The 24798-nt window shown below is 55.9% G+C and overlaps 1 protein-coding gene across 1 annotated transcript in view; it reads right to left on the bottom strand.

Moving 5' to 3' along the window:
• Positions 1-2202: 2202 nt before the first annotated feature.
• Positions 2203-24798, bottom strand: part of P4HA3 (prolyl 4-hydroxylase subunit alpha 3) — a gene marked incomplete at its 5' end in the record, with an annotated part of 30951 nt that continues 8355 nt past the window's right edge. The window contains 10 exons of the mRNA XM_014521992.1: positions 2203-2759; positions 7961-8057; positions 11643-11711; positions 12448-12510; positions 14599-14758; positions 18189-18253; positions 19727-19903; positions 20545-20708; positions 23082-23133; positions 23956-24105. Coding sequence (XP_014377478.1) covers positions 2689-2759; positions 7961-8057; positions 11643-11711; positions 12448-12510; positions 14599-14758; positions 18189-18253; positions 19727-19903; positions 20545-20708; positions 23082-23133; positions 23956-24105 — 1068 coding nt within the window. The remainder of the gene's footprint in view (positions 2760-7960; positions 8058-11642; positions 11712-12447; positions 12511-14598; positions 14759-18188; positions 18254-19726; positions 19904-20544; positions 20709-23081; positions 23134-23955; positions 24106-24798) is intronic.

Raw genomic sequence — 24798 nt, 5'->3', positions numbered from 1 at the left:
TTTGTCTGCATTTGTGCGGCTCTGAGCACAGACAGACCTTGATCTCTGGGACCCCCAAAAAAGCCATCACAATTAAAAGCAGCATCACCTTCTCATTTCCGTCAAGCCCCTTCCTTCCATTTGCACGGCAAGATCCTGGGGGTGATACCACGTGGGGCTTTCCAAGTCCCTCTGCTCCCCCCTGCCGTGACACCTCTTTTGTTTCCCATTCCCTTCATGGTGCCCAGCCTTGTATTGGTTTTTTTGGTTGCTTGGCGTTTTTGGCTGAGCTGACGTTTTTAGAGAACTACTCAACAATGACGCCAAGGGCTCTTTGGAGCAGTTAGGGTCAATTAACCGCCTCCGAGTGAGGCAACACGTGGTTGTAACAACCTCAGATTAGCCAGACCCTTTGTGCCAGCCCTGCTAAACTCCCTCCCACGGCTGCCTGGACAATCTTCAGGCAACATCATAACACACCACCCCCATGCACTCAACTTCCCTGGGCCAGGACTGGCTCCGGCACAGTCCTCGGCCTCTCTGGGCAAGCATGCTCTGCCTGCTACCCCTTGCAAATGGGACCGGGGTCAGTGCAACCCCCCAGGCAGTCCAGTCCTGGAGGCAGACCCCTCCTCAGCCCCCCAGCCAAGCAGGCACTCGGGGTTTTTCAGAGACACGGGATAGGTGATCCATGTAACACAGGCATTGCAAAGGGGCCAGAGGCTGACCGCTCTCTGCCTTAGCTCAGGAACTACACGGATCCAGGCAAAACCCTACATTTCACGACTCAGTTCCCTGTTTCAGCTTCTTCACTGTATTTGGGTCTTCTTCAGGCTCAGATCAGAGCCTAGGAGCCCCTGGCCTCTTGGAGATGTCTTCTCTGAGCAAGGCGCTTCTGGTCCCTTGTCTCTAAGATGGCTAGTGAGACCATCTGCCCCTTATAACCTCTAGGTCCCTTTGCCCTGTCCGGCTTCATCAGAGGATCAGTGTTCTCTGCCGGGTGATCTGTTCCCTTTGCCACCAGCCTTGCTGGGCAGACTGGGCAGACTGGTTCTCTAGGGGGCACCCAATGCTTTGTTCAGTAGCTTCCCTGTGAACTGAGGACCATCCAGATGTAACAGGTGAACCTCCCCTGGACTTTCACATGGAGGTAAAAGGGCAAGGGCAGGTGAACGGACCCTGCGTTCATGCCAGAGCTGACAGACAGACACAGAGACACACCCAGGGATGCACAGACTTAGCGAGTCTACGTCCTTCTTGATGTGCGGGGCCCAAAACTGGGCACAGGACTCCAGGTGAGGCTTCACCTGCACTCTCTGCAGGATGACTCTACCTTGACCTGCCCTGCACCCTCTGCAGGGTTCAGATCTGGCACAGCACATCATACAGGGCAGGGAGACTTCCTGGGTGTTATTTCACTGGCCGGATGTGCCATCTTTGCCCCTGCAGCGAATGCTTTCTTGGGCAGACACGCACGTGAATGTTGCCAGAGGAGGCTGGCCACTGCTTCACTCCACAGCCCCTCCAAGGGAACCCATATTCTCCACCAAAGTGCATTGCTGCCACTTCCAGCACCCACCAGACGAGGCTGCTTGTAAGCAGCCCTCAGTCTCCTGCCCAGGGCTCCCTGCATGGCCCCGTCCTCTTGATGTGAGGGACCGAGCGCCGAGAGATGGACACGATCCCCAGTCTGGCATCAGGGCTGGATTCTCTAGGAGAGCTGGTACCTATGGCTGCTCCGCGGGGATCCTTCCTAACACCGCCTTAGCAGAGAGAAGAGGCAAAGGGTGAATCAGAAAATATAATCACGCAGTGCTGGAAGGGCACTAGAGCGGGCTGAGCTGAAAGTCCCCCCCCCGGCCCTGGCGCACACACATACACACACACGCTCTAAGCACAAACACACAACAGCCCTGCGTGCAGCCTCTGGAGGTAGCACAAGGTGCTCAAAGGTGCTAGCGCAAGGGGTCTAAGGAGGGGAGCTCTGCTTCTGCTGAAGCAGCTCAAGCACAAAGCATCAGGGCTCCCAAGCTCTGCTGAGATGAGCAGAAAATGCCTCCTTTTTGGCTGGTTCCTGTCCCCTCCGGTCCCCACCAGCCAAGAATGGGTTGGAGGCAGAAGCAGGCCAGCGCACTGCTGCTCCCCCAGCACGCATTTCCCCATGCAGCCGTGGCTTCATCAGGAGCCCTGGTCCCTCCATGCTAGTTCCCTGCTATAGGGTTTCAATCTCCTTTGCTTTATTTCCAACTCATAAGCCATACACTGCTTTGAATAGCACCCGGAGTAACTCGGGCGGTGAAAACACCGTGTCAGGGAACTGGTGTAACCGAGATCAGGATCTGGCCCTCGCGGCCTGGTTTGGCCCTGCCAGAATCTGCCCCTGGCTACTCCTCTCTGCGCTGAGCGGAGCAGAGCGGAGCTGTCGGCTCCTGCCAGCCAAGTGACTCTGCCCGCCTGGCTTTCCAGGAATAGCTCGGGGGGACTGCCGACAAGACACCCTCCGTGCTCTCCTCCCAAGCACTCCCTCCTTTTGTCCATTCCCCCTCCCCTCCATCCTCAGACTCAATCTGGGTGGAGGAAGCCCTGCTGAGACGTGCCGTGGCAGCAGGCTACGCGGCCTTGCTGGGTCTCTGCTTCAGGACCGGGTGGCGTGACTCCTCCCCTGCATCCCCGGGTCTCCAGTGCACACGACGGAGTGTGGCCAAATTCTCAGTCTTCAGGGTGGGTGCCGCACGGCCGCCGAAACTCCTGCCCATGTTCGTGAATCCACTTGTTGGCCACTGGAAGACACAAGGTGACATGCCGGGCATCGGGCTGGGTAAACACAACACGGCCGCTGAGGTGGACAGGTGCCACGTCATGACACCCTGCTCTGAGCCGGGGAGCAGCTGGCCCAGGCACGGACTATGCATGCAAGAGCCTTGGGCAAAACGCTCTCATGGAAAGCACAGCTCAGCACCGAGGCATCACTGGGCGCTCCCACCAGCAAGCTAGGCACACCCGGCTCAGAAAAGGGGTGAGGCCTGGCTGCTCCAGCCTGGAGGACAGATGAGAGGAGCCCTCCCATGGGGTTGCATGCTCAAGAGTGCTGCACCCGCTAAGCTGAGCCAGCTTGGGGATGTGGCTGTTTATCTCAGCCTCTCCCTAGAGTCTTTGGTTCTGGTCCTAATTCCCTGCCTCGGTTTCCCCATCTCGAAAATGAAGTTGATAGGGGAAGGAGGTGGAGGGGGTTTGCTGCCGCCCTGGACTGAACACTCCTGTCTGCTTGATCCCAGAAGCTAAGCAGTCCTAGACCTGGCTTGTATTTGATGGGAGACCACCACGGCATCCTGGGGGCTGTGGGCACACACCTGGGGGTGACCACCCGGTTGATAAGAGACTGTAGAAATCAAATGAGCAGAAGGGAGTCACCCAGCCCCAGCTGCCCTGCCGATGGACAAGAATGAGGTCAGGTGACATTAAAGGACAAGAAGGGGTGCAAACCCTCTTAGCCCTAACGAAGGGTGTCGAGGGGGGAGACTCCTGCACTGGCAGGTTGTGCCAGAATTATGCACCAGGAGCAAGTCCATGCTACAGCCCCAAGGAATGGAGCGGGCAATGAACCTCGTTGCTAGCACTCTCCCCTCGCTGCGGCTGTCCTCCCTTGGAAGGGAAACAGTAAGGGATGTCAACGTTTCCGTTGCTGCACCATCAGCGCAGGTGGACTCTCAAACCCCCTGTGTCGCAGCCTGGTGTTCACAGCTGGGGAAACTGAGGCACAGCAGGGCGGTGAAGGGGCCTGCCCAAGGTTTCACAATAATAGGTGCATAGGCAGAAGGGGATCGAATCCTGGCTCCTTTTTCCCTCTGCTCTCATGGGTAGCTCTTGTTCCCTGGGGACAAGGAAGCTCACTTATGCAGCTCTCTACAGCCTGCGTGTGCAGGGCCTATGACTTCTCCCATGTTTGTACAGCACCGAGCGCAGCGAGCTCCTGGCCTAGCCCTAGGGCCCCTCGGCACGGCATTGGGGGTGACGTGGCATCTGCAGCCACTGCCTCTTGGTCTTGATGCTGCCGTTCAGCACAACTCGACTTCTGTTCCCAACAGGGCAGGAAGGCAGCGGGGAAGGAGCCCAGGGCTTATGAACAAGCCCATGTTGTGCGCACTGGTTTTGGGGGCAGCTGCAGCCTCTCCCAGTAACCTGCCTGGCCTGTCATGGGCTTGTGGTGTAGCAAACGTTTCCTGTGGCAGCTGGGCTTGGCCGGAGGCCCGGCATGCACACTAACCAGCGGCTTGTCTGGGGTGAATGAAGCCGGACCAGCGTGGCTTGTGCCCAGCCCTCGGGACTCCCGGCTCCGCAGCCTGCACCCAGCAAACAGGCCTCCTCTTGTCCGGAGGCAGTGGCTGCCGCGGCCAAACTGGCCCATCTGTTCTGCGCATCAATGGGAGTCCCTCAGGCTGCCCCAGAGCTCAGCACTGCAGCCCAGAGACAGGAGGGGGTGCAAAGCATGGGGGGCACCCCATATTAAGTCAGCTTTGCTGCTGGAGATAAAGGGACTGTGTTGCCTGGTGTTTGTACAGCACCTGGCTCCCACCGGGGCCTCTGCATGCTGGTGAAAGGTAGGAGATGAGGAATAAGACCCCCTCTCCCTGCATCGCTGCAGCTTACAAAGCTCCTGTGCATGTTTTCCCCTGGAAAAATGACCCCCCCCAGCATGAGAGCATCCAGATCAGTCAGGGCTCGAACCCCCGTTAGCCACAGCCTGCACAGATGCTCCCTCTCTATCTCCGCATTGTCCGGCTCAGTGCCCGTTTCCTGCCTCTGACACATGACTGAGCAACTGCCAAAAGCTTTGTGGTTCATGAGCCAGCTCTGGGAAACCATCCCGGCTCGGACCAAGTGCCTGTGGTTAGGCTGGCGGGGCCATGGTTCAGGGGCACGACAGCCCTGGAGCACAGGGCCTCGGAGGGGAGGAAGATGAGCTAGTGTCATACAGCTGCCCCGCGTGCTAGACACCCACGCACCGGCCCCTTGCAGCTGAAGTCATGTCGCAGCATGAGCCCACATGGTGCAGGAGCCTGGGTGTTTGGGACCACTGCTGTGGGGCCTTTCTCTAAGGCAGTGATTCTTGCCATCGGTCCCGTGCACTGATACAGGCATGGCTAAGTGGCAGCTCTGCAAAAAAGGACCTGGGGGGACAGGGGACAAGAAGCTGAATAGGGGCCAGCAGTGTGCCCTTGTTGCCAAGAAGGCTAATGGCATCCTGGGCTGCACTGGTAGGAGTGTCGCCAGCAGATCAAGGGAAGTGATTCTTCCCCTCTGTTCAGCACTGGGGAGGCCACATCTGGAGTCCTGTGTTCAATTTTGGGCCCCCTGCTGCAGAAAAGATGTGGACAAGCTGGAGAGAGTCCAGCGGAGGGCAATGACAATAGTTCGGGGGCTGGGGGACATGACTGATGAAGACAGGCTGAGGGAAGTGGGCTGATTTAGTCTAGAAAAGAGGGGATTGAATAGCAGCCTTCAACTCCCTGCAGGGGGGTGCAAAGAGGATGGAGCTGGGCTGTTCTCAGTGGGGGCAGAGCAAGGAGCAATAGGCTCCAGTTGCAGCAAGGGAAGTTTAGGTTAGATACTAATTAGGAAACACTTTCTCGCTAGGAGGGTGGTAAAGGCACTGGAACAGGTTACCCAGAGAGGTGGTGGACTCTCCATCCTTGAAGAGTTTGAAGTCCTGGGTAGACAAAGCCTTGGCTGGGATGACCTAGTTGGGGCTGGTCCTGCTTGGAGCTGGGAACTGGACTAGATGTGACCTCCTGAGGTCCCTTCCACCCCTCATTGTCTATGATTCAACCAGGGTGACATTGCACCCTGGGGTGCTGCAAGATCCTTGTAGGGGTGCCGCACAACATTAGCACTGTGGGGTGGGCACACGCGTGTGAGTCACAAGAGAGACACAGAGACTGCAAACAGGAATCCACAGCGCCCAAGCCATCCTGACCTGTTGTGGGCTCTCTGAGCTCTCTGCAGCAGGAGAATGGCTCTATTGGTCTCCATAGTCAAGACACAAGTGAAAGCAATGAGCTGGTGTTTTCATGCATCTAACGTGAGGAGTCAAGGTGGAGATCAGTGGGGGTGGGCTGTTGCGACGCTGTGCACAGACTACTGCAGGAGCCAGTCTGTATTGACCCCCCGCACCATTCACCCACAGCCAGAAGCCTTGTTCAAATGCAATGACATGCACAATTGCTCGTCGGTCTGTACAGCAGGGCTTCTAATAACGCCCACCCCCAGAGACCGGCAAAGGACAGGCGCCTTCCAGAGCACCCAGGCTGCCCTCTTCAACCTGCTTGACCACCAGGGTCCTGCCCTGTCACGGGGGAGCTGGAACCGGGGGGAGCTCCTGACCCTCAGTTCAGCATTGGGACCAACTTCCAACTGCCCTAATGGCCATAGCAGGAGCGCACAGGTCGCGGCCCTGTCTGACTCAGACAAACCTGCAAATTCTGCTAAATACCTGTCATCAACACTCAGGCAGGACATGAGAAGAGAAGAGAAGAGAAGAGAAGAGAAGAGAAGAGAGAGAGGAAGAGGAGGAGAAGGAGAGGTAGTGTTGGGACCAACCATGTCCTGTAGAGACTGCATAAGGAGATGCCTCTTTTCCCATCCGCCCCACAGGACCCAACTAAACTCCCGTTCTTGCATTTTCCTCTGTGGTTTCTGCCGTCTCTGCACAGCCGACGAACACTGGCTGTGCAGCTCGTTGCTCTGCTGGGATCTGTGGGTTTCCATTCAGCGAACAGAGCCCCGGTGGGGAGCAGGGCCACCCCCCGGTGCCGGGGGCTCTGGGAGGAGATGCCTCCTGGCTCTCTAAGCCATTACCACTGTCCCACAGGCTCCTGGCCATCCCCTCCATAGCCACAAGCCCTAAAGGAAGCCTGCCGAGGCAGCGGGTGGGGGAGAGCACATCTGGAACATGTGGATCGTCTGGATTTAGGTAGTGCCAAACTGCCTGGGCTCGGGGCAGCCTGTTTCCTCCAGGTGTGGAGTTTAAAGCTGCCTGTAGAAAATATTAGATGAAGCCAGGCAGTCCCTCTGGACACTGGTCAGTGCACTGTCCAGTTGCTTCTCAGCGCTGGCGGTCAGGGCACGAGAGCAAGGTGCTGCCAACTCAGGTGCCTGGCAGTCCGCACCCGCAGTGTGGCCCTCTGCTCAGGGCTTGTGTGGCCTCTGCTGCTGAGACAAGGGTGACTCCCCCCACGCCCCATCACCTGTCAGTACGTGGGCTTCTCCCTGCACCTCCTTTGGGAAGGGCTTTGAAGCCCTGGGGTCCCCTCATCTCATTCAACACAGCGTGGCCTTGTGTCATAGTCCCGTCTCCTCTCACCAGCCGGGAAGGGCACTGCTAGCGTTGTACTGGCATGGGAGACCCCCGTGAGATGCGTGGGCGATCCAACGGGCGGCAATCCTCCCCCTAAGTCCTGCTGGGCTGCCAGGGGTACCCTGTCCCACCGGAGGTTTGGGCTCCTGGGTGTGATGTACGACAAAGGCCCCGACCATGGAGGCTCTGGGACCCTTTCCATAATGAGGTCCTGGCCAGACTCGACCTCCGGGAGCTACACTGCCCTCTCCTAAATGTTCCCAACTGCTCCAGTTGGCTGCAACAGCCTCCTTCATTCCCCGTTGTAAACCCCAAAAGAAACAGCAGCTGCGCTCCACCCCAGAGGTGGCCGCATTTCAGAGCTGGGCAAAATGAGACCTAGCTATCCCCTGCCTATGTTCTGCTGGGAGCTCCTGGCACGGCAGGCGCTATAAGGGTGCAGGGTGTTATCCGTGATCCAGAGTCCTTACTCGCCTGCATTCGCACTTCCTGCCCATAGTTACACCCCCGGGCGGACAGGCCAGGTGGCCCGGTGCTCTCTGGCAATGATTTTGCTCCCCGTGGGGAACGATGCCAGGGCACCAACGACCCCCAAGGCCAGCGGGCAGTGTGCAGTGAGTCTCTTACCCCACTTGTCGCCGGCGAGGACGGGGCAGCCGGCGTGCAGCGTGTCTCCGTCGCCGTCTCCGTTCCTGTGCAGGTTCCACCAGAAAAGAGCGGCGTTCTGGAACGAGACGGGGCTGGATGAGCGGGGAGGGCTCTGGCGTGGCTCCTTCTCGGGCCTGACCGCATCAGCGGCTGCAGCCCACCACGTTGGCAGTGCCACCCAGCCGCTCTCTCTCCGTCCTCCGGGGAAACCCACCCGGTCCCTTCAGAGAACAGCCCGGGAATGAGCCTCCTGGGATACCCAGAGCCACCGACTTCACACAGCCAACGCTGCAACGGCTCCTTGCAACTCATCCGCTCCCTCTGCTGCCCTCTCCTCTGCCTTCAGGCTGGTCTTATTCATTTGCCTCATCAGGTTTGACAATAGCAGCTGCTTTATAACAACCCCCCTTGGCTCCATGGGGTCCCTGCCCACTTCTCCTTTTAAGCAAGCACTTTCATTAGCATAACGGGGTGAAACCTGAATTTAGCTCCTTTCCCAGACCTCAGGAAGGGCACCATGGGGCTGCAAGCTTGTCTGGCATCTCTCCCCAGACGATCCAGCTGGCCAGATCGAAGATATCACTGCACCTCCCCTCCCCTGCTCCTTTCAGCCATCCCCTATTTAGGCAGCTTTTGCTCAAGTTGCAGCAGCTCGTCATGGACCCTGCCTCCAGGTTGGTGGCTGTCACACATGCAAAGAGATGCTACGGATGTCCCTGTTGCCCAGAGGACGTGCTTGTTATGTGAATCAGCAAAGGAGGCACATGCTCCTGGTTCAGGCAGCTCCTGGCTTTTCACCCTGAGCTCCCGTGATACTGTGTGATACTCATTCAGCCTGCACAAGCTGCCCCATGCTTGCTGAGGAACAATGCCCTGTTAGTTCTCAGAGGAACCGCTGTCTGGGAGTTAGCACCCTGGACCGTGGGGATGGGGACCCGAGGTCTGGTCTGGGCCCTGACTTGCGTGACAACCCCGACAATGTCCGACTGCCTGGCCTGGATCTTGCCCCATGTTTGGCTCCCACCACTGCCTCCCTAGATGCAGCAGAAACTTTCTCCGGGACAATGATGGGGAGGGAGATGACCATTTTTTGCACAAGCATCATTAGACCCACGCAGAGTGATCTCCAGGGGCTGGAGTCTCATGAGAACCGAGGTCCCTGCGGGCCCCTCTCTGTGCTCGGAGGGGCACAAGGGGCTGAGCAGGGTCCAGGTTGCAGCCCGAGCTGGGATGCCGGCATGTGCAGACAGACCAGAGAGCCATCTGACCCTTCCCTCCGCACTGTGGTGACACCCGCCCTACCTAGCGCCTTCCTGACACGTTGTCTAATCCATTCCCTGACCCCTCCAAGTGCTGAGACTGCACGGCCCCCCAGACAGCCTGCTCCAGGGCTCTGCCCCCTGTGCAGCCAGAGAGCTGTTCCCACTGTCAACCCTCAGCACATTCCTTCTCAGCCTGTCCCCTGCGGGCACGGAGGACAATCGATGACCTTCACCATTGCAGCAGCCTTCTGCATATTTGGGAGCCAGTTAGCATGCTCCCCCCTCCACCTCTATTCCAGACTAAATAAGCCCAGGTCTTTCAGCTGCTCCTCCCAGGTCACACATATAGACAGAGCAAGTCAGTACCCAGAGCAGTGGGGTGGTGACGGCACCTGATACAGGTCCCAGGGTCCCGTGTGGGCCCGGGCAGCCCTCACTAAGAGCAGCGCTGCGCTAGAGCTGTTGTGGCTACGTCGACGAGTGTGGTAATGGCCCCCTTGAGCACGGGGTAGACACGACTGTAGTGCAGGAGATCTCAACCCTTCTGGACTTGCCAAAATTTTGCATTTAAAAAATGAATATAAATAGACTAGGAATATTATCATATGAACATAACTGCACTGTTAATTATTCATTTGTGATTCACTGATTAGAGCCTTATATATTATGCTTGCCCTGTAGGCCTGGTTGAAACACTTGTCAATCTATCGATATCAATATCGATATCTAGATAGATAGATATAGAGAGAAATATCTAACTCTCTCTCTCTCTCTCTCTATATATATATATTACTCACACAGAGGCTTTGATGAAGCACTGGTGTGAGGAGGCCTGATCATTGAACCTGACCGCTGCATGAACTGCTTCTGTAAGCAAAACGTGGCCTGCAGGCCAGATGGGCACTCCTGGCAGAAACTGGGCGCGGGTGATGGCTGTACCAGGTGTAGAATAGTCCAGGAGAAGGACGATAAGGCTGGAGCAGGAACACCCAGAGCAGGATACAGAACAAGCCCAGGGTAGAAGGACGGCTCAAGGTATTCGAGATGCAGATACAAGTGATTTGTTTTGATCACCGTATAGAAGGAGAATCAGAAATTATGGGAATTTTGCATTGACCTAGGGGGTCTAGGGGACAATAGCCTGTCATGGGCATGCGTGCGTTAATGCCTTGTCTATCAGATCACAAGTGTGCTAGGGCCACGTTTTGTATGTAGACACTACACCTGGCTGAGCCTTTGCCACCGAATGGAGCCTGTGGTCATTCTTTAAGATGAGACTGGTGTTGGCATCTCCTGGCAGTGACTTGTCCTTCCCCATTCAGCTCCACGTGCCTTCTGAAAACCAAGGTGCACGGGACAATTTCACCCCACAGCGGTGGTGTCGGTGCCATGCCCCCCAGCAGTTTCCACAGCACCCCAGGGTGCCAGACAGCCATGGCTGTAGTGCATGCCAGACTCAGTGGCTGGCTGCTCACTTGGTCTGCCTCTTCTTTACTGGCGCTGCTTGGGATCCAGCAAACCACATTCAGATTGCTAGCTCAAGCCAGCCCCTGTCGTCCCCTCTGTCCCGGTCGAGTTCAGATTTGGTTGCGTATCACCATATCACGGGTTGGGAAGAAATTTTACCCCATGGTCACATTGGTATGGACTGAAGGTTTTTGCCTTCCTCTGTAATGGGGCCATGGCCTCTGCCCGGGGTCTCGAATGTATTACCAACCTTTTTGCAGCAGCAGGACGCTGGCTGCCATGGTCCCCCTGCTTTCCCTGTGCCAGGTTCGGGTGTGATGTCTGTGTTGTGCCAGGCTTGACAAGGATTAGACAATGGCTTTGTGTGGGCTGGTTTGGACGGGGCTGATCCTGCCTGGGGCAGGGGGTCGGACTAGATGTGACCTCTGGAGGCCCCTTCCAGCCCTATGATTCCCAGCTCTGGCCCATCTCTGCTCTGATCTGGAATAAGGAGACACTTTGGGGGCTCAAACTCATTGGGTACAAAATACTTGCCGCAGCTTAGGCCTGCCTGGTGCCCACCCTGTGCTTCTAACCCATGCAGCCCAGCCCTGGGACAGGCCAGTTCTTCCTGGTCTCCAGCCCTGCAGAGCTGCAGCCAAAGGGATGCACCAAAATGCAATGGCCACAGGCAAGTGATTCACCAGGACCTCAGCCGTGGAAACCAGAGACGAGGAAGATCCCATTAGGGCAGGTGGTCCAGTGAGCCAGAGCAGCATCACGCCCTGCTGGGCACTTACCTGCATGCCATGGGGTCGAATATGAACCATGCCAAGATGGGGCTCTTGCCACTTCCCCAGGAGAGGTTTTGGGATGGGACGGGTTGGGGTAAGAAGGGACAGTCAGACTGGAAGTGACTGGACAGCAGAGCGAGAGATGAAAGCCCCACTCACCTTGATGACGGGCACGCTGAAGTTGGCATAGATGAAGGCCGTGGCTCCCCCGGCTTCCACGGAGCTGAGCTGTAAGGCAAGGGCAGTGTTCAGGGCAGCACTCCAGGTTTCCCAGCTCTTTCACAAAGGGAGACATGAGTTGCACCCTTCAAGGGAAAGTTGAGGGCACTTGGAGAAACCGAGCCATGGACTGGCTCTCTGATGTGCTCCCACGGCTTCAAAGCCACAGCGGGCGCCACCCTGCCGGTCTGCTCTTGGCTGTTAGCGCGTGGCTCGCTGCCCCACCGACGATGCCACCCGTTAAGGCCGAGCTATCGGCTTCTCTCCGAGACACCCCTGTGTTTCCCCCAGTGCAGCTGCAGAGTTCCTCCTCTCCGCAGCGACTCGTCCCGCGTGGCAAGCCGCCGAAGGACGGAGCTTGTGCCCACAAGGGTGAAGGAGCTCTGCAACCTGTGCTTCCATTCAAAAGACGAGGAAACTCTTCTGAGTCATATCTCTAGGCCAAGCGAGGTTAATTCACCAATATGGGGTGATCACTCTGAACCCTAACGATGACAGCCATTTCAATGGAGCTATTATTGACTAATCACTGCCAATTATCAGACACATCCATCTGTTCTGCAATTATGGGCATCTTCTCTTCTCCTAACCCATCCAGCTGAGAGCAGTACCCAGGAGTCCTGCTGTACCCACCCACTCCCTCCTCACACCCCCCACCCCAGCTCTCCCAGCCTGATGCAACACAGGGGGCATTTCCACTGAGTGTGTCTCGTGGCCACCGTGACCCCGGGGAGGGAATACTCACGTAGATCATGATCGTGGCTATTCTGTTCCCCGATTTCATCCTGTACAGGGGGCTCTTCCTTGACTGCATCAAAAGAGAACAGTGGTTCATTCATGGAGCCAGACTGCTGCATTATTCATCACTGGGTTTAATATTAACAGCGCGGCAGGATGGGGCTCTGAACTCAGCAGCCACCGTTTCGAAGCAGCCCAGGCCAAAAGCACCCTATACCGCAACGAGGGCTGCAGCGTGGCTTTCCTGCAATGTTGAGACAGGACCCATTTAGACAGGACTAAGCCACACAACCCCCCAACCCCCTGGGAAACAAGCAAATACCACATTCCTGCAAATAAAAGACACCTTATAGAGCAAGATTTTCCTTCTAAAAACAGCCTGTGTCTTAAATCTGAGTAAAAAGAGAGCAAAAAACCCCACAACCCTTGTAGGCACTCTAATGGTTGCAACCTTGCAAATGTGTCTGTATGGGCTGTTTTATTTATGGAGGGTTTTTTTGTAAATTCAGGATCATAAAATGTGGGTGCATCTTAAATTCAAGGGCAGTTTATATATACAAGAATATAGTAACCCTGCCTTGGCCTAGCAGGTTCCCATCCCAGCTCTGGCTGCAATTGCGTTTTGACATATTTACCTGCCCCGCATCAAACCCTGTATGTCTGTGCTGTGCTGGGAACGAGCAGCACCGGGCTGGGCTCTGATCTGCCAGCCTGGCATAAACCAGAGGTTCCCCACGAATGCCAACAGTCACCAGACATAACACAGGTGTGAGTGGGCTCGGCCGTGGGACCGGCCTCGCTGCGTGAGGAGCTGGTTCGAGCATTTTTTTGGTGGAAATCTTTACAGCGTTCTTTGCATTGAAATGTCATGTTCAAAATGCGTTGGTTGGGCAAACACCAACCAACATGCATTTCTGGGTAAAACGGTTCAGTTCTGGAAAAAAACACTCTGATTTTTTATATATACCAAATTCAAAGCCACGTTTTTCCCCCCAAATAAATTTCTGTTTCCAGAAATGTCAGTCTTTCAATGCAAATCCCTGTGACTACACGAAATCCGAGGGATGCCGAGTGGAAGGAAGGCATTCACAGGATAAGGTAATAAGGTCGATAGGTTAGTTAAGTTGACATCACACATGTGTCTAAGGTTTTTTATTCTAGTTAAAAGCAAAGGGGTTACAGATGCACTGCCTACTTTCTCCTTTAACTGGTCTAATGGAATTAGGAGGATCATCATTTGTGGAGGACTGTGGGATTTGAAGGGGGAAGGAAGAGGTGAGGCGTGCAGGACAAGGGCTTTCCAGGTGTGGGGAATAGCAATGCTTGTGGGTGGTAGGAACACGAGGTTTTGGGAGAAGGCAAAGCAGCCAGGATAAGGAGGCAATATGTCTCGCTCACAGCTTGGGGAAGGGAAGTTCTCCTGACACAACCTAAAATGCACCTCTCTCAAATCTCCAGAGATCCAGCTGCGTGCCCCGAAAGTCATCAGAGCCAGGTCCAAAGTGATGCTAGGTGGGAAACCTATGGGCTCCAGGATATAAAGGGACCTAGCACCTTGCAGAGTTGGGACCTGTAGCTGCAAGGACAGACAGCGCATTATTGCACGAGGATCCTCAGCTGTGGATCCCTAAAATAGCCTTGCAGACCTATGTGGTGCGTATATCTGGTTATGCAGTGACCCGGCTGTCTCCAGTGCACATCATCAGGGGGTGTTTGGAAAGTCTTTGTTCACCCCCAAAATGCTTTCAATTAAACAAATTCACCTGGATCTCCCTATGCCAGTGCTGGGGCTGGCAGGTTCATTCACAAGGTTAATGAGTTCATAGGTGGAAGTCCTGTCTCAAGCCACCCTGACTGAACTTGGGTTGGAGTGGAGGGACCACAGCTCGTCTCGTCCTTTGTCACACAGAGGCGTGACGGACCCTGGACTCCGAGTAAAGCACTTTTCAAATCAAGTGGGAAGGAAAAGGCACCTGCATCCTGCGGCAGCAGTAAACACCCCTAGACCCGTGTTGGCTCCTAGGACCTTGTGACACGGTGCTAGAGGCCCAATCCGATGCCAACCAAAGCCAAAGGAAAGGCTCCTGCTGAGGTCCCAGGACCCTGCAAGAAGCCCACTCAGAGGCTGTGCTCCGTGGCCGGCGGTGCTGTTACTTACAGTGGCGTGGTCGAAGTGCGGCTCATATTGTCCGCCGATCCCGTAGTTCACCACCTGGAGGTACTCGGCATATGGGGGCCGAATGTCCAAGCCGGTCACGGCCGCGATCCTCCGGTCCAAGGACACGATCACCGGGTCAACAGTCCCCTTCAGCCAGGCGCTGCAAGCACAGAGTATCTGGCATCAAGCATCTGAGTCCCGTGGGGCAAGGATCTGCCCACGTGTTTGGAAAGCGTGGGGAGGTCTGGGCTATTACCCACAATAGTGCATGGTTAGGGAAACTGAGGCACATATCTTTAAGGCCCTACCTGCCTCCCAAACTCCAGCCGGGAAAGCTGGACCACAGGCAGAAAGCCTCAGGCTGAGCCAAGAGCAGAGCCCAGGCTCCTGGCCCCTGAAATACTTTTCTCCCTGACTCTAACAGACAGCTGTGGGCTGAGCACCAGCCACACCTAAACCAGCTTTGTTGGTGGCAATTTCGTGCCTGGGGCCAAATCGGTTCCAAATTCTAGCGACTGAGCAGAGCTCAATCGTTCCAGTCTGTGCGGTGCTACCACCGACACGTCTCCCCATCCCAGACTCTTCAGCCTGGGGCTTCAGGTACTCCCAGATTCGTGGCAGGCATCCTACGTACAGGCCCCATGCCTGGAGGTCTTGCGGTTCAGAGGCCCCTCATCTTGCTTGCCCCTAGCTGTGAAGCCAAAGGAGTAAGCTAGAGGGAAAGTCCAAGAGCAGTCCCCCATCACCATAAATCATGTAGCCGAGCTCCTTGCATTTGGAGGCATCTGTTGATTCTCAGAGGGGTCAGCCTGCCCGCAGTGCCAGGGACAGGTGTCCGCCTGCCCGTAGTACCAGGGACAGGGGTCCGCCTGCCCGCAGTGCCAGGGACAGGGGTCCGCCTGCCTGCAGTGCCAGGGACAGGCTTTCATCCTCTAACCACACGGAGTCATTCAAGGCCAAGAAGAAGGGGATCTCCCTTTCCCAGTAAGTAAAACCGTGTGGGCCAAAAACCACCCTGCGAAGAACTGCTGAATGTCAGAGCACAGCTGGTAGGACATGGGCGGGGGCAGCTCTTTGGTTCCCCTCAAGCTGTTTCCCCTGGATGCTTCTAGCTATATTGGATTACTTCTACAAAACTTCCTGGTCCTGGTGGCAGCATGGTTTGGATCGTGGCATGGAAAACTTCTTCTACTACCCCTGGTTGCTTATGTTGGCCCCCATGCCATCCAGCCTGGCAAAACATTCCCGAATCGGATTCCCTGCCATCTCCGACTCCTTCCTACAATGAGGAACGGGGCTGAGCCAGAGGCCTTGATACAAACACTAGGGGCAGGGGAGGGCGGATGTGGAAATTTGCCCCCGACCCAAATTCTGCCAGTGGCTCCTGTATCACACCAGTGCCCCAAGGCCTCACAGATGACCAGGACCCCACCATGCCTGGCACTGCACATCCCTACAGGTCCAGATCTGCATTTAATTCAGATGAATCGTTTTTATCACAACATGGGACTTAGGAGCCTAAATATCACCTCTGAGGGTCTGGGCCATGGTCTGTCTCCAATGAGACACAGAGAAAGCAGGGTATGGGCACCTCCATTTTACAGACAAGACTCAGCACATGACCACAGCTGGAGGGCAAAGAAGACCTGAGCATCGAACCCTCCTGAGCCCTGGGAAGACCCCTTGTGTTCTGGCATTTTGGGCTGCTCAAAACCTAAACCAAACCTCTAGAGCTGAGGCCCAGCAGCTGGAATGACCCTGCCGGGCCAGGCACGAGCACTACAAGGTGCTGAAGTTTCCTGCTCCCCGATGCCAGCAGGGAAGAAGGATGGCAGCAAGAGCCCTGAATGGCATTGACTGGGCTCACCCCATCCTGGCACCAGCAGTCCCCGACTGCAATACCCGAGCCCCACAACCCCGGTCTTGCTAGGCCCTGCAGCCCCACAGCTCAGCGTGGAGGGCAGGAGTGCCATGTGCTGACCGGCAGAGGAGAAACTGAGCCCTCCTGTCCTCCCGCCTGCCTTGTGCCAACCCGCAGCCCACCCACTGTGCCCCAGCACAGAGCCCAGCTGCCCCACTGCGTCCCTCCCTGACACCTCTGGGTCAGCTTCTTGACGTGATTACTGATGGGCAGCACTGTCTCAGGGCTTCTTATAGAAACCAAGCTGGTGTGGGTAATTAAAACAGGCAATCTGAGTTTTCCCAACTATTTGAGCGGGTCTAATAAAAGAGATCAGATTCACCCAAAGAATCTTGTCTGCCTGCGTCCTTAGACCAGCGCGTCTACAACCTACACCCCAGTGAACCCGATGCATTTTGCTGGCTGGAGCATGGGTCCTCTCTGCCCCGATCCACTGCGATGCCCAGGGCATATGTCTGTGCCTCAGTTTACCTTGAGACAGCCAAGTTTTGCGGAGGCAGCAGCTGGATTTCAATCCATGGGAGTGGTCAGATGGGAAATGCTGTGTATTGGCGATTATTCGTTGCCTGTCTCAGTGATACGGGGCATAGCAGAGGGAAGCAGCTTTGGCAGGGGGTGGGGGGCTTTAGGGCAGTCCATATCCACATGGGCATTCCCTTTCCTGGCGTTTTAGTCGCCCACCTTCCCTTCTGGGTGCTGCTTTGAGGAACACCTGCGATGAGGCGATCGCTGTCTTTCCCAGCTAATGCCCTTTATTCTTTCGTTGGAGCAGTGAGGGTTAAAAGCTCCCCCCACCCCGGCTCACTCTGGGGCCAGGAATGGAAATCCCTCCTTCAAGGGGGTGTCTGGGGATGAGGTGCTGAGACACAGCCTGGAAATATTTGCTGAGCCTGCAAACATAATACTCCACATCCAGAAGCTGGTTGTAACCCTTTCCTGCCCTGTGGAGAGCCTTCAGGGGACTGAACTAAATGACTGTGCAGTAATAACCGTGCAGTCAGTGTCTCATGCCGATGCAGCCACCAACGCCGAAGTCAAGCAGAAGCAAGACCTGGACTGAGGGCCGGGCCACGCAGCGTCTTTAGGTCAGCACAGTTGGACTCTACACAGGTGCAAATAGGAGGTGGACACACAACACACAGCCTTATACCAGCGTAACGTACACGGACCTGGTGCAGAATTGCCCTGGGAAAAAAATCAGGGGTTAAAGCACCCCGGGGTATGTTACATTGCTGTGTGTCTGCAGCTATCCCAGGATAGCCAGTTGCTACCCTGGAACAAGCTGGAATTGCAGCTACCCTGGAATAAGCTGCTTGCCTCTTTAGCAGATGAAGTTGGTATCAATCATCCTATTATGACTGTGTCATACGTCCAGGCCCTGAAGCAAACGGAGTTACACAAATGAGATCTAAACCGGCCTTCCTTGGGTAGGACCTGAAACCCTGGTCTATAGTACAGCACGGAGACCATCATCCTGCCCTCCAGGGGTGCTCGTCTGCTCTGTGTTTGTACAGCACCTTGCACCAGAGGAGCTTGGACTCCAGAGCTTCGTGACCACACCTGTCACAGGCAGCAGTGCAATTGCTTCACTTAGGAACCCCTGGCAAGTCAGGGCAGCGAGGCTTGCAATTCCTGCTCCGGTCCCTGAATGACAGACAGGGCTAATTACCTCTTACTGATCCGGTATTCGGCTTTCTGCTGCTTCTCTCCCGAGGCGACCACCGACCTCTGCAGCTGATGGGCAGACATAGGGAGAGCGTGTAAGAGGTCCGGGACCTGCATGTGGGTTCTGCAGCGGGGGGGATCTCCCAGTGCAGCAGCGTGCCTGGGCACTCAGCTGGCAGCAGCTATGGATGGACGTGTGGATCCGGGCTCTGCAGAGCCAGTGAGAGCCAGGCCCGAGCGGTGCCAGGGGTCCAGGAGAAAAGGGCTGCTGCAACCCTCCCTCCATGACAGCTCTCACAGGGTCTGGACTTGGTGGGAGGAAGGGCTGGACCGGAGCTGCAATGTGAATCATCCTCCCTGGATGAGGGCCAGCCCGTCCACCACCGTCCTCATGACTCAGCCGCGCTGAGCTGGTTCCCGCATACCAGACGCGGAATGAGGGGGAAGCCGGCCCCAGCGACATGAGCAATCGCCGCAGGCTGAGCCACCGAACCCCGGCTTGGACGGCCTCTCTGCTGAGGACTGCATTCATACTGTGCACATGGGCTAGTCTGCCTCATGACTGCGGCAACGGGTCATCTTCCCTGGAGCGGGTATAGGAAGTATGTGCGTCGCTGCAGCGCGCACGGCTGGACCATGGGGTCAGGCAGACCCGCTCCTCTCTCCTCCCTGCCAGCCCAGGGGAGAGCGGGTTCATGCTCTGGTCTCAGGCAGGGGCATAATGGGAGGCTAACGCCTGGCGCCTGCTGTAAGATGCCCTCAAAAAAATCCTTTAGGATCCTTAGTGGTTTTGCCATCGCTGCGAGCGCTTGGGCGCAACATGCACCTGCCACGTGGGGCTCGCTCAGTGGTGGCCCGGCTTTGTGCCACCCGTTAAGCCCTGCTCCCTCCCACCAGTGCTGCTCTGATCCTTGCCCCCCAGCCACATACCTGAGTTGGCCCCTGGGGCACCAGAATGGGCTCCAGGTGCGAGAGGAGGTGTCATGGCCAAAAGCCAGGCTAACCCTTCCCTGGGCCTGCCGTCATACAGGACGGGTGAGGATCCAGAGCCCTGGAATTGGTGGTGGCTGCAGGGCCAGGGAAAGGTTAATTTGGCTCTTGGCAGCAAACGCCTGACACCTCACCCCTTCATTTCAGTGCCCCGATTTCCTGAGCCCCCAAAGCTCCTGCCACACGTGGATCACTTGTGCCACGCGTGCCATGGGGCATGGGTTACAGCCACTCCTGGGCTAGACATATTGCTCTGGTTTGGAAAATAGCTGCCACGTGCGGCTCAGACCCTCTTGCTGGGTGCCGGGATCAAGGGCTGGAGTCCTAAAGCCTGAACTGAGAGCTCAGCTCGCTTGCGGGTTTCTTTGGCTCTTAGGTTCTGGCCTGGGCCTGTCCGCGGCTGCATGGATGTTCCTGTTGCCAGGTCATAAATATTCCTACCAGGCAGCTCCCCGGGCTGGTCGGCCACTGCTGGGCCGTTCTAGCCCTTTCCTCCAGGACCATATGAATGTGTGCACTGGAGCCTGTAGGTTTCTTGTTGGATGAACTCACCCAAGGAGCCGCCAGGTCCTTGATCTTCTCCGCCTCGTCGTCACTGATGAAGCCGTGATACAGGGCGACATAAGGCTGCAGCTGGACAATCTCCCTCTTCGCCGGCTGGAAGATCAGGTACGGGTTGTCATTCGTCTCGTAAGAGCAATAGAGGCTTGGGTTTCGATGCTGGGATGGCTGAAAGGAAAGCAGGCAAGGGGGTGCATGAGGAGACCCCGGCATGCAGGGCTCTGAGCCTCACCTTATGCATGAGAAAGGGTCCAGACCAGAAGCCAGACATTGTCCGAGTCCCAAAACCGATGGTGTTTTGTTTGCATGGATGTCTCGGGAGCGGGGAGCTTCTCCAACAGCACTGGTGGACCAAGAGGCAACATCCCAGGGGACTAGGCATGGGCCATAGGGCCACTCACCCCTAGGGCACTGGCTTGAACCTGACCAAGGCTTACAGTGACCTCCAGTTGCTACCACAGAACGGCTACTGGTTGACCTGAGCCTCCATCCATCTGAAACCCATCACTGGTGAGAGACCTAGGAGCCTCCAGCATGGAGCACATGACAGGCTACAGCTGAACCTAGACATCAGGCTCCATAAACGGACCCCAGTCCTCTATAGAGAGGGCATAGACGATGATGGCCAACAGAGGTTACTTAAACGCATGTCACAAAACCCACGGCCACAGGCAGTCCACCCTAAGCAGATGGGCTATGGAGGGTCAATCTAGCCATTCAGTCCTAGCCCATGGCTATCCCTTGGCCTCTTGAATCCTTGATTGCTCCCCATCTCTAACTGCCCCCACCTGAAGGCCGGAGCTCCCTACCTGCGACCCCAGGGTTTGGCACAGCTCTTCGTAGGCGTCTCTGGTCTGTAGGTGGGTCACGTTGGGCCTTTGCAAGACCACCTCTGCCTCAGCCCCGCTGGGATTCTCCACCAGGAGCTTCTCGTACTTCAGGACATTTCTTGCAACCCGCTTGTTGCTGGGATCTGTTGGGAACAGCCCGGGCACGTTACTCCCTTGCCTTGCGGGTGGGACTTTCTGCCCTGCTGGGACCAGCATGCTTTACCAAAACAGGATCCCTTCACTGTGTTGGTTTCTCAGCCTTCTTACAGAGTGCCCTGCACCTCTGGTCCTGGGAATAACTTCCCGCAGGACACAGTAGAGTCTCCATAATGCCTGAAGATCATCTCTAAAAGCTGTAGTAGGGTTGGAGTGATAGAGCCAGGATGGCCCAGGAAATATATCTGTAAGAGGCCTGAGGAAGGGGCAGCCTGTGCCTGAAAGCTTGTCTACCATCTCTCCCAACCCTTAAGTTTTTGGGTTTTTTTATAATGTATTTCATGTTCCAGGTCAAATTAGCCAAATCATTTCCAAGTCAGATCGACTGAGCAGAACTCAATTGTTCCAAAAACCGTATCGATTGAGCAGGCAGAAACTCAATCGTTGCAAACACTGTGTATGGCGCTACAACCGGCGAGCATCCTTCATCCCAGACCTATCACCCTGGGACTTCAGATACTCCCAAATCCATTAGCAGGCGTCCTACTTGCAAGCCCAGACCTGGAGGTCTTGGGGTTCAGATGCCCCCAGATAGTACAGGCAAGCATCCTCCATCCCAGACTCTTTAGTCCGGGACTTCAGATACTCCCTACACTTGATCTTAGTCTGTCTTTTTTTTTAATGGAAAATTTTTTGAGTTCCAAGTCAAATCAGCCAAATCACTTCCAAATCCATGAGTCATTCAAGAACCAAATATGGCCCTGCTACTGGCAAACATCCTCCACCCCCGCCTGGGGCTTCAGATGCTTCCAAATCCTTCCGTAGGCAGCCTATGTGCAGGTTCAAGCCCGGAGGGTTGGGGTTTGGATGCCCCTGAGTTTCACTTGCCCTCAGCTGTAGGGCTGCAGGAGCAAGAGAGAGAGGAGTCTCCCATTTCCTTGATCTTAGCCCACTTTTTTTGTGTGCATGTGTATGTATGTATGTGTGTGTATATATATATATATATGTACACACACACACACATGTATATATAAGTGTATGTATGTGTATATATATATGTATGTATGTATGTGTACACACACACACATATACATATATAACTCCAAAGATCATACAAAACACACTTTCTAAAAGGGCGTCATAGATGCGGGCATACAATTTCCAGGTGCTTGGAAATGCATTCGGGTCGCAACTAGAACCAGATCTGCAAACGCTTGGGGCTGAGTCCCCAGACCTGCTTATGACTTCTCCGTGCCCTGAGAATGAATGCTGCCTCCATTGGGCAGCTCGGGGGTCTCCGGCAACTGCAAACATGTGGACAGGAGATGCTCTCCCGCCAGCTAGAAGTGCTTTAAGCTTGTGTTGCTCTAACTTATACTGGGGACTGGTTCACCTCTGGCTGCCCTTAGGCTTAGGGGACAGGTAGACCCACCGTTGTCTCCCCACACTCCTTATGCTGAGCTTAGGTGTGAGGCAGGTGGGGATCCAGGGGCAACCTGGAGGTTGCTGATTAAGAAAGAATCACTCTCCTGGACCCGTGCTCTCCACCCCCTCACCCCCTGCACTTGCTTGTCAAACTGGTTTAGTGTGTACAAGACCAGGAAGAACTCCATGGGCCATTGGTTACCCATGGCCCGGAGCAGAAGCAGCCTGGGCTGAGATGAACAGGCGCTTTTCATGCAGAGGGACGGCAGAAGCCGCTGACTTCAGCAGTGAATCAATAAACAGAATATGAATCAACAGGGTGCAACAGCTGCAGGAGCAGGTCAAGGGGAGCGATTCTTCTACTCCGTCCAGGCTGGAGCGCTTGGACCAGTTTGCGGCCCCCGCACTTCAAGAAAGATGTGGACGGGTTCAAAAGGCCTGAGCAGAGAGTGACAAAAGTGATTCAAAGTCTGGGAAACAAGACTTCAGAGGAAAGGAGGGAAGATCTGGGAATATTTAGTCCAGGACTGAGGGGGGATTTGCTAACATACAAAAATGTGGACGTCTCTCTTGCTGGGATCCTTTGACCCCAGCTGACTTCCTGCCCCCGGGGCAGGGGGCTGGACCCGATGCTCTTACAAGGTCCCTTCCAGCCCTAACGTCTATGAAACCTATGAAAATGATAGCTATAAAGGGAAGATGGTGATCAACTGCTCTCGGTGCCCCCAGCGGACAGGACAAGGGGTCAGGGCCAGAAGGGAGATGGAGGCTGGATACTGGGAAGTTATAATGCCTCCAAGGGTGATTTCATGCTGGACCGGGTTGCCTAGGGAAGCTGCGGGAGCTCCCTCTCTGGCAGCTGTTTTGTGCAGATGAGGCAGGCGCTTGTCTGGGATGGTTCAGACAGGGTTGATCCTGCCGTGCCGGACACGTACCGTAATGCAGGAATTCTCTGGAGAGGCTCAAGGCATAAGAGATATTTCCTGCCTAGGAGAAAGAGAGAGAGACCGTGAGAGTCCCTGCCGGGGGACTGGGCTGTGCTGGAGACAGGACCTGTGTTTTCCCTGTTCCCAACAGGAATAAGCAAAATAACCCTTGTGTAGCCAACCAGCCCTCACAGCAGCAGAGCCAGGGAAGCTGCAGGGATCCCCCGCGACCCCCAGTGACTCTCTCAGGCCCCGCTTGCTCAGACCAGGGTCATTCAGAGTCAGGTCCAAACTTGGTTCAGGCTTATTCTGAGTCTTCGGAGCCATGACCCTAGCCCAAAGCCCCCCTGGGTCAAGGGGAATGGGCTGACACACCATTTGTGGCTCAGCCGGCCACAAAATCCCTCCCACACCAATGGGGGTATGACCCCACATGGGGTCACAGGCCTCAGGGAAATGCTACTGGAAGGGTCGAAGTGGGGTGGTTTGCCCAGAAAGACTGGGTAAGGACCCCTCTACTACCACCTCTCCTGTGGGGAAAGGGAATTAGCCGGCCTGGGCACCGGGGAACGCACGGGGGAGTTTACAACTCTGCCCGGCTCGTACTGTGCTTTTCCCAGCCGACGGCCAAGCGCCAGACTGAGATGTTCAGCCCCAAGGTTCGGCGTTCACATGACTCCGCATGGAAGAGGGCAGCAGGCTCTGCGTGGGGAACTGCACCTTGCAGCAGCTCAGGCAGGAGCCATCCGGAGCTGGCTGTTCAGGAGCATGGGGGCCTTGCTAATCAGCGAGGTCTCCGAGGGGCCCCGGGGTGGGCAGCTACGTCCAGGCTTCCAGCTCGGCCCGACCTGAGGAGCTGGGGCAGGTGGCACTTGGGGCTTACCATGAAATAGGAAAAAGCCAGGTGGTCCAGCGCATCCTCGAGGCTCCCTTCGTCCTCCGTGTTCCAGCTGCCGTAGGAGACGCGGAAGAGGCTGACGGCTTCCTCCAGCCACGTGATCGAGTGGTAGTAATCGCCCATGTCGTAGGCAACCTGCGGGGGCCAAAGGAGTCATCGTGTCTGCCCCGAGCTGCTGAGTGATGGGGCTGGGGCAGCACCCAGGGCCGTGTCGACACCAGAAAAGCAGCACTTTGTGAGGGCCGGGGCCACGTTCACCCCGTGCCTGACTTCACCCTCTCTATCTCGCGTGTGTGCCAGGAGCCACAACTGCGGTCAGCACCCCCTTGGATGGGGCCTACCAGGACACGCAGCAAGGGCTGGTGCCTGCCTGGGGAGCTCATGATCTAACAGGTTAGTTCCTCCCGAGAGGCCATGTTGCCTAGTGGGTACAGCGCCAGACGGAGGAGATTCGGGGTCTATTCTCAGCTCCGCGCTAACCTGCTGGGGGACTGTGGGCAGTCACTTCCCCTCCCCATGCCTCAGTTTTCTCCATCTGTAAAATGGGGGTGGTGACACCAGTCACCTGTGCTGGGGAGTGCTGTAGCAGAACGAGGCACTGGATTGCCATGAGATTGCTATAGCTTAAGGACAGGGGAACAGGGAGGTTAAAGGCTGGCTCCGCAGTGGGATTAGCATGGCGGTGTTACAGCATTTACACTGAAGTTGTAAGCAGAAGGCACAGTGGTGCCTGGAGAAAGGGCCCGAGCCCAGGCCTCCCTTGTGCCAGCTCTGCACCCTCAACCCTGGCTACGTGCACAGGCTCCCTCCAAATCTTCACTCCTTCCT

Source organism: Alligator sinensis, unplaced genomic scaffold (assembly GCF_000455745.1).
Source record: "Alligator sinensis unplaced genomic scaffold, ASM45574v1 scaffold594_1, whole genome shotgun sequence".
Lineage (NCBI taxonomy): Eukaryota > Metazoa > Chordata > Crocodylia > Alligatoridae > Alligator > Alligator sinensis.
The sequence above is the reverse complement of the archived record's forward strand: the minus strand, read 5'-3'. Positions and strand labels throughout refer to the sequence as shown.